This window comes from Anguilla anguilla, chromosome 1 (assembly GCF_013347855.1).
Source record: "Anguilla anguilla isolate fAngAng1 chromosome 1, fAngAng1.pri, whole genome shotgun sequence".
NCBI lineage: Eukaryota > Metazoa > Chordata > Actinopteri > Anguilliformes > Anguillidae > Anguilla > Anguilla anguilla.
The window spans coordinates 66,612,491-66,621,894 of record NC_049201.1 but is presented as its reverse complement, the minus strand read 5'-3'; the positions used below and the strand labels follow the sequence as shown (position 1 = coordinate 66,621,894).

Sequence of the window (9,404 nt, the reverse complement as noted above, 5' to 3'; positions counted from 1 at the left end):
TGTCATTGGGCACTGTGGTGCATCTTTATAAACTGCCAGCCATTTGGCGGCTAAAGGACGAAGATTTGGAAACTGGGCTGTGACTGGCTACAAATGTCCTGTTCATTCTTTAAGCCAGAAGTCTCTGATACCAAAGCATTGACTTCTATAAGATGGAGATGGAAAATAGTCTCTCAATTTCTAGAATTAAGGAAACCATTTTAAATCTGGGGGATTTGCAGCAGGTGGAAGTACCATATTTGAATCCCCATTGCTTTGAAATGTAGAGGGTTCTGCAATCAGTCAGGTAAATTCTGACTAAGATTTTGGTTTGATTAGATGGTGTGAACAAAAACTACACTTCTACAGTGTGTTCATATAGGCTAGTTATGAACAATACCAGGCCCCAACAGGTCTATTTTTTTGAAAGTATGTTGGTAACCAGCGCAGTATCTGATTGAGGTCAGATTCTCCAAATATAAAGTGTTTTAAATTACTAATATCGCAGAAAACTGACCATTTATCAATGTTTCTGTTTTTGGTGATTATATTTAAAGGTTACTGTATATACAGATTATTTTTAAAAACTATTTTAAGCTATGTATAGTATTATATTGTCTTGTAGAAAGCAATGATCAAACTTCTTTATTCAGAATTAAAGATCATATTGTAAATATGTTTATTTTAATAACAAGAATAAAACATGCCTCAGAAGTGATCGTCTGTGGTTTCCTTTGTTAAGAGAAGCAATTGAATTGCTGCAGTGAACAGAGCATATTCTCATTTCGTATTAACCTTAACGCACAATCAAGAGGTACTGACATCAGCTCTGAGACTGGGATAAAATGGTGCTTTATTATTCTTGAGCATTAAATAAGCCACTGATATGAAAACATACTGTATGTACATCTTGCAAATTTGTTTTGTACCAAAACAAAACCCAGATTTACAATTTTCACAATAACCAGTATCAAGTCTAGTGAGTGTCTGCCTTTCAAAAAAGGCCCAACATTTGCATGAAGACATGGTTAAGTTCCAAAAAGTCAATTCTGGCAGGAAACATTTCACCTTTGTTTCTTCCGTAGAAGGTGGGCAGCAAAAAGCTACTAGTGTACAGAATAATCAATGTACGACCACAATATAAACTACAGCTTTCAGAATTATTCTTCCTGTATGTTGAATGTTAGGCTATGTTCATAGATCCATCATTATAGGAATGAATCTAATTTTTAAATGGAAACGGAATGCTTATAACAGGATAAAGATCATGGCTTTACAATAGAAAAATAAGCCCCTGTTTCTAATTATTTTGTGGACTGTGCATGTTTGTTTAGACAAGTATGGTGCCAGTATATAGCACAATGATGAGCAGTACACTAAAACTGGGATTTGCAGGGTTTTTGTCAAAAACAGTTGCACTGTGATAAGCTGCAATTCAAATCGATTGGGTTTCTGATTAACACTGTACTACCTGTGGAAATTGTCCTAGCACTTTTGATGCCTGAAAATTCACATCATTGAAACAAAAGGTCTTAATGAACTCTGCATGGCCCAATGCTCCTCCTCTAAACCTGAACCAGAACACACTACTGGCAGAGTAGAATGAAAATGTCTTTCATTCACCAATTTAAAAGGCTACATCTATCAGTACCATACATGTGCAAAATACATAAATATAAATGGGGAAAAAACAATTACTGCTTAATTACAGCAAGGATATGAATAATCATAATTATTAATACTTGTACACATTTCCCTGGAATACTGGGTTTCAATGTTACCCTTTTTTAATGTCCTTAAGTCACCATTAGAAGTGTATAATAACATATTGAAGTATAAAACGTATGCAAACATTAGGCTATTCATGTTGATCCATCTTCTATTTAAATTCTGTAGAATGTTTAACAATCCACTAACACTTGTGGGTAATCACTAATATGTAATGGTATATATCTCAGTTTGGGTGAAAAGTAGTCCCCATTTGTATTTTGCTTTACTTTCAAATTATGACCACTCAAGTAAGTCTCTTACTAGGCCCAAATCCAGTCACATACCAGAAAGCTGAGGAAAGACAATATATATTTTCCTCAAGCAAGCTTTAGTTAAATCTTAATGTCCATACTCACAAGTATGCAATTTCACTTGGACAATGCATCCATTAATCCTGAATAGAAGACCAACAGCCTTCTTTCCCTATGTACATTTTAGGGAAAGGAAGACCACCTCTGCCTACCTGACTTCCCCGGAATGAATATTCTCATATATAAACAAATTGCAATTTAAAGTTAATAAGCATTCAAAGCATGGATTTAGATTTAGTGCTGTATCTTCCAATGAAATCAACAGTGGTGTTCTAATTGGTTCCAGCAGCGGTAGACACAATCATCATTACCTATCAAGACAGAATTATATGAGTAACCATTAATCTAGTCAAAAGACAAAAGTGAGAGCAGCCCTTGGATTTAGTCAGGATTTCAATTTTGCTCATTTTGAAAGCTGGCCATTAGGATTTCCCTAATGAGTACAAAAAAAAACAAGATACCAAAATACTTTAAAGGAATAAGTGCGGTCATTATGTATTTGAAGTAATCAGCTTTAGCTGTAGACATCAGCTTTTCAGAGTGCATAACAAATACTGTTTGTATTGTGCTGTGCTCCTGACATTTTTAATGTCCCACACTTGTAACACACTAATATTGGCCCAAGTCTTATTATATTAGGGGAGTCAGACCTGAATTTTAACTCAGTCCAAGTTTGCAGCATGACAGAGGCTAGGAGCTGAGAGAGTCTTGCATATGGACTTTCACTGCCAGGGCTATGGCAGCTCTGTGCAGCCAAAGAGTCCAGCCCAGAGGTCCACCGTTCAAGACCCCAGGGAAGGGCCATTGTTCTTGGGCAGCCTTGCGCCGGGCGTGGGGGCGTAGCGCTGGTCCGGCCGGGCGTCCGCCGGGTGGCCGAAGAGGAAGGTGCGCTTGCTCACGTCCCTGCCGGGCAGCTTGGGCGGGGCTGCGCTGGGAATTGGGGCCCTGGGGGGGGCGGACGTCGGAGGCGGGCCCCGGGGCACGGTCAGGGAGGGTCGGGGGGTGGAGAAAAGGAAGGTGGCGTTGTTCTGGTTGAGGTTGGTGTCAGGCCTCCGAGACTCCTGCTTTTTAGCTGTGGTGGCAGCGTGCCCGGTCGATGCCAACGCCAGCTTGTCTCTGAGCTGCTGGACCTCCCAGGCCAACTGATCGACAGGGTGGTACATGGACGGGGGCGTGGGGTGGCAGAAAGCCTGTCAACACAACAGACACAACGTTCCCATATTTCACTCACAGCCAGTCCTGATTATATTTACTAACACTGGAATGCCTGCTGCACTACCAATCCTGGCCTAGTGCTGCCTCCAGGTATTTTCAGGTTAAACAGGGAAATTACACCATGTAATATTTACTATCTTTATCATTTATAATAACAAAATGGCATGTCTTAAATTGAGTTCCAGTATGTTATTGTACATGAGTAATAAAATGCACTTTATTTGCACCACTGTGACAGGCTTCAATAATTTTCTTGCATCTGTGACCATATCGTATTACCAGAAATCTCCTAACAGACATTTGTGATTTTATTCATCATTCAATACTTTAACCGTTTGAAAGCAGTGACTGCTGTACTATGGTTCAAATCTTTTCGTACAGACGCATCAATGTATACTGAATCAGTCATTCTGAGGTTGTGCTATCACTACATCACAAGTGATAAGGGCTTCGCATTACCTGTGCCTGCAGCGCCCCCCGGAGGTAGCAGTCCCTCCAGACCCTGACGCAGGGGCCCAGCAGGAGCGGCAGCAGGGGCCGGTGTGGGTCCTGGGGCCCGGGAGGGGGTCTGGAGGCCTCGCTCAGGGACCAGGCCCGGATCACACGCTCCAGGCCCGGCAGGCTCTCGCAGGACGGGGCCCGCCGGTGGCTCTTCCGGTAAGACCCCGACCCCCCGCCGTTTCGCCAAGGCAGCAGGTGTGAGGGGGACGAGAAAGTACCCCGGGACAGCAGGAACACTGAGCCTGGAGCTCCATCGCTGAGCTGAGAGGAGAGGGACAGAACCAGGAGGAGGAAGAGTGAGTCTAGAGGGCTCGCTTTAGGAACACTGAACCTGGAGATCCATAACTGAGCTGAGAGAGGGAGAGGGAGAGGGACAGAACCAGGAGGAGGAAGAGTGAGTCTAGAGGGCTCGCTTTAGGAACACTGAGCCTGGAGATCCATAACTGAGCTGAGAGAGGGAGAGGGACAGAACCAGGAGGAGGAAGAGTGAGTCTAGAGGGCTCGCTTTAGGAACACTGAGCCTGGAGATCCATAACTGAGCTGAGAGAGGGAGAGGGAGAGGGACAGAACCAGGAGGAGGAAGAGTGAGTCTAGAGGGCTCGCTTTAGGAACACTGAGCCTGGAGATCCATAACTGAGCTGAGAGAGGGAGAGGGAGAGGGACAGAACCAGGAGGAGGAAGAGTGAGTCTAGAGGGCTCGCTTTAGGAACACTGAGCCTGGAGATCCATAACTGAGCTGAGAGAGGGAGAGGGAGAGGGGCAGAACCAGGAGGAGGAAGAGTGAGTCTAGAGGGCTCGCTTTAGGAACACTGAGCCTGGAGATCCATAACTGAGCTGAGAGAGGGAGAGGGAGAGGGGCAGAACCAGGAGGAGGAAGAGTGAGTCGAGAGGGCTCGCTTTAGGAACACTGAGCCTGGAGATCCATAACTGAGCTGAGAGAGGGAGAGGGAGAGGGACAGAACCAGGAGGAGGAAGAGTGAGTCGAGAGGGCTCGCTTTAGGAACACTGAGCCTGGAGATCCATAACTGAGCTGAGAGAGGGAGAGGGAGAGGGGCAGAACCAGGAGGAGGAAGAGTGAGTCGAGAGGGCTCGCTTTAGGAACACTGAGCCTGGAGATCCATAACTGAGCTGAGAGAGGGAGAGGGACAGAACCAGGAGGAGGAAGAGTGAGTCTAGAGGGCTCGCTTTAGGAACACTGAGCCTGGAGATCCATAACTGAGCTGAGAGAGGGAGAGGGAGAGGGACAGAACCAGGAGGAGGAAGAGTGAGTTGAGAGGGCTCGCTTTTGGAACCCTGTGTCTGGACCTACAGCCCTGTACGCTTTCATTCCAACCCTAGTTTGGCACACCTGATCCTACTTATTAGCTAGTAGCTCAACCGGATCTCTAGCTGTTGAAGGAGCTTTGGTAGAGTTGGAGCGAAAGCCTATAGGACTATTAGATCTCCAGGAACAGGGTTAGGCAGCCATGCTCGAATGACAGTACAACACTATGACAAGTTTTAATCTTTTTTTTCTGATACTGCATGACAATATGTTACCGTTCCATCCAGTACACTGGATATGGATCACAGGCTATTCATAGAAATTCTTTACAAAAATCAAAAGGTCAATATCAGAATCAGATTCTATAAGCCCTTTGGCTGAAATAAAGTCAACTGCTTTAATTTCCTAAATTGAGACTCACTTAAGCATCCCAACCGCATTAGTCTTGGTTTATTTCCCAGGATCATAGCCTGATTGCATATATGACCACATATTAGATGCAAAGTGGAAGCTGATTGTAATAATTAGGATGATATAAAGAGTAATCTAAAATTCACGGATGAGTAAGGAACAATAATGAACACATTATAGAAGACTAGATGAAAAGCTGGATGTTAATAGGAACACTCAAGTGTAGACATTATTTAAATGTTACAGAAGTCATAAAAATAGCTTCCTACAACAATACCACTCAATACACTAAACGTAGGGTGGCAGTGTAGTACAATGGGTAAGGAGTTGGGCTTGTAACCTGATGGTCATAGGTTTGATTCCCAGGTAGGACACTGCCGTTGTACCCTTGAGCAAGGTAAACTTAACCTGCAATGCTTCATTATATATATACAGCTGTGCAAATGGATGCAATGTAATGCTATGTAAAAAATACTGTGTAAGTTGCTCTGGATAAGTCTGCTAAATGCCTGTAATGTAATACAGTAGTTTTAGTAAATTGCTGCCAAGAGAGCAAACAGTGTGAAAACTACACTCATACCATTTGCTAGCTTGCACTGAAAGCTTTAGCCAAAACTATAAATAAACCATGAATATATTAAATACACAAATATAAATAAAATGAGTTGAATATAAAATTTTGACTAAAAAAAACTGACAGAACTCACAGGGACAAAATCACAAAAAAGAAGCGAAACACAATGGAGGTACAGCATATGCATGCATGTGTGTGTATGTGTTACTCTCCTGCATGTAGAGTATGTCTACTGTACATAAAAATGCAGCTGAATGTGCAAGTGGTTTATTGGTAAAATACCAGGTGAAATTTGCCATGGAATGTAGAACAGATTTTGCTTAACTGACTGAGGAAGATTCACTGTCATCAGTGATTAAATGCTGCTTATTAAAAGCTGGTGCCCAAATGCTTGTCAAAGAGCTGGTAAGCTACACCTGTTACAACCCTGAAATGAGTTGGGCCTTTGTTTTCTCAGCAGACACCACTAACTAGGGCAATTAGCTTCCATTTGACACACTGTATTATCCATTCAAACAGCTGGATACTCACTGCAGCAGTTCAGGCGTAAGTACCATGCCACAGGGTACAATAGTAATTCCCCTCCTGGAAATTTAACCGGCATTTTTTTGGCTACTAGCCCAACCGTTTTACCACCGCACCACACTGCCCCTCCCTGCCCCACAACGCTAGCTCATATTTCAGCGTTGCTTGTGTTATGACACTCGTGTACAGTGCTGTAATTACAGCCCTGCTGTAAAAGTCACAGATTACTCACATTCCGGGGATAATTGTGATGCCAAACCCAGTAAGCCAGGAAAATGGAAAACAGTCTTTTTCCAGAGAGCTTCCCTGAATTTTCATTGGACGGCTATCTGTTTATCTTTCATAAACCTTTGAAATGGTTTCTGACCTCTTTATTTACATCAACGTCTTCACTTGAGCACACATTCAAATAATATCCTCATTTTCTGATTAATATGAAGTGACATTGCTTGTTTTCTGAGTTTAGGTGAAAAATAGTGAAAGATTATTTGCTTTGGAAACTTCTCGCCCATGACAGACTGTAATGACTCCAGTTATCTTTTCTGGTGAAAACCAGTTCTGAAAACGTCAGTAAAATTAAAATAAAAAGAACCTGCAGCATAACCACCCTCAGATTAAATTTGGTAATGATTCATACAGTAGACTCTTAAGGCCTAATTTACTGACTAGCTGACCCATCAGTCTGACCACTGACACTGCTTCAGATAGACTTGCCGGTATTCACAAGCACACTCCTTATCATTGCTGCTGCTGGGTATCAATTTCCAGTCCACGGACGTTCCACAGACGCATAGTCTCTGCTCATTTATCCTGTGAAGCAGCACGCTGATTCTGCAGGCTTACCTTGTGGGAGTCCGGGTGTGCGTTGAGATTCCCGTTCAGGACCAGCTGGGGCGGGACGGGCTGGGTCACGGGGTGCGTGAATCGGGCCCGTCTGTTACAGCTGTACTGCAGGGACCAGTCCCACACCGGGGGGAGAGGGGGGTCCACCGGATCCTGAGAGGTGTCCCTGGGCAGAACCTCCCTCCAGCCGTTCACCGGGGTGTAGCTTTGAGACAGGCGCTGGAGGAACACCGGTAATTACACGTCTGCAAAATCTGCACATTTATGTCCACAGCTCCGCTGCATAATGAAATGTACTAGAAATTAATACTCTGTACAATCCAGTGCTTAACTGGATTCAATTCATATTTGTGCTTCAGCACACAAATAAATGCAGTTACATTTATTTGAAAGCTAAATGTAGAGTAAGAGTGTCGGTTCCAGAGAAATAGGAAATCTACTCCATGTATGTCATACATCTGTCCATTGTACTGCTGGTGGAGCATTTTGTACCTTTGCATCTTTGGTGCCACCTACTGGCCACTTATTAGAACGCTGTAGAGAATCTCTGGGCCTGCTCTGGTAAATGTATCCCAGGTAGCTGTGTCTCTAACCCTGGCAGTACTGTGTCACCTGTGAGCGCCGGCTCCTCTCCCTCTGGCAGTTGGACAGGAAGGTGCTGAAGAGGGGCACGTGGACGCTGTCATGGAGGGCCAGCAGGTAGTCTCCTGTGAGCTGGAAGTGGGAGGGGTACTGGGCCCACAGCTGCCACACACAGTCCAGGAAGAGCAGGAACACTGGTGCCTGAGGGGAGAGAGCCACAGAGTGAAAAATGGGCCCCGCTGCCACAGCCCCTTCTGGGACCCTTAGCCAAATGCCATTCTCCATTCTAACCCTGCTCAGAATCTATTTCTGAAACCTGCTGTTTGATTCAGCATCTGTAAACTGCTGCCTTTCAATATACCAGAGCTTGGCATTGATGCAAACCAAGCATGTCGTAGCAACCCAATGGATTACATAACTGCTAGCAAGCGAGCACTAGTTTGAGGAGAAATGAACAGTGCCTGGGGCAGTGTATTGTAACGTGGCTCTCACCTCCTCCTTATCGCTTTCCCGGTGGTAGTTAGCCCGGCTGAGGAACCGATGGCCGGCCATCACCCACTCCTTCTGGACCAGGCCCTGGAAGCCGGGCATGGTCCTGCAGTGCGGGTCACACATCACCTGCACCAGACTGGACACCACGCAGTTCATGTCCCTGTCCTCCGGCTCTGTGCAATAACACCAGTCCACCATCTCAACAGCCCTTCAATCCAATATCCATCCAACATGAACATCGATCCAACACAGACTTTACATCAGTCCATCTCAATATCAATCCCACTCCATCAGTTCCAAACAGCCTTGATGTCTTCACTCTTTCAAGTACAATTGCCAACTTCACAGTGCACGTAAAACAAGGTGTGCAAAATGATATCTTAGACAATGTATGAGTTTAAATCAGAGAACTGGCCAGTAAGAAGAATCTAAAAATGGCATACTGATAAGAGTGGAGGATTATCACACCTAGCCATAAAACAGAACTGCTGTTCAGCTACTTCAGAGCCACATCACTTCATGCGAGTCTGAGACTACAGTACCACTAGCTCACTACTTTGTGCGCTCCAAACGTTTCACATCTTTATATAAAGAACATACTATCTCTGCAAATGTAGTCAATTTCCTGGCAAGGGTCTGTGCAGTGCGTTAAGAGCTGAAAAAGCTCTGTGTCCACTGGTTTTCATTCTGAAACATCTGAAGCTTTTTCCTAAGAATTCTGGGGCTCCGCCCACACAGCCTTCTTTAATTCTGCGCAGGAAGTTTTTTTTTTAGGTTAAAACTATTTATTACTGTACCATCCGTCACCACCACCCCCTGTCTGATCAGCAGACTTTCAACCGCCACAAGGTTTTACTCCAGCTGCAGGATGTCACTTGATTTGACAGTTTGGGTCATTAAAAGTTCTGGTCAGTGCCAGACTCCGTCACACCCTTCT

The 9,404-nt window shown here is 44.3% G+C and overlaps 1 protein-coding gene across 2 annotated transcripts in view; it reads right to left on the bottom strand.

Annotated features, from left to right (window-relative positions):
* Window positions 1–809: 809 nt before the first annotated feature.
* Window positions 810–9,404, bottom strand: part of mtmr11 (myotubularin related protein 11) — a 34,289-nt gene continuing 25,694 nt past the window's right edge. Inside the window, exons 14-18 of one of the 2 annotated variants that reach the window (XM_035435196.1) lie at window positions 8,468–8,640; window positions 8,006–8,176; window positions 7,394–7,612; window positions 3,735–4,037; window positions 810–3,250 (exon numbers count right to left, since the gene is read on the bottom strand). In XM_035435196.1, coding sequence (XP_035291087.1) covers window positions 2,843–3,250; window positions 3,735–4,037; window positions 7,394–7,612; window positions 8,006–8,176; window positions 8,468–8,640 — 1,274 coding nt within the window. In that variant the 3' untranslated portion in view covers window positions 810–2,842. The remainder of the gene's footprint in view (window positions 3,251–3,734; window positions 4,038–7,393; window positions 7,613–8,005; window positions 8,177–8,467; window positions 8,641–9,404) is intronic. The other variant, XM_035435205.1, reaches the window with a different exon arrangement.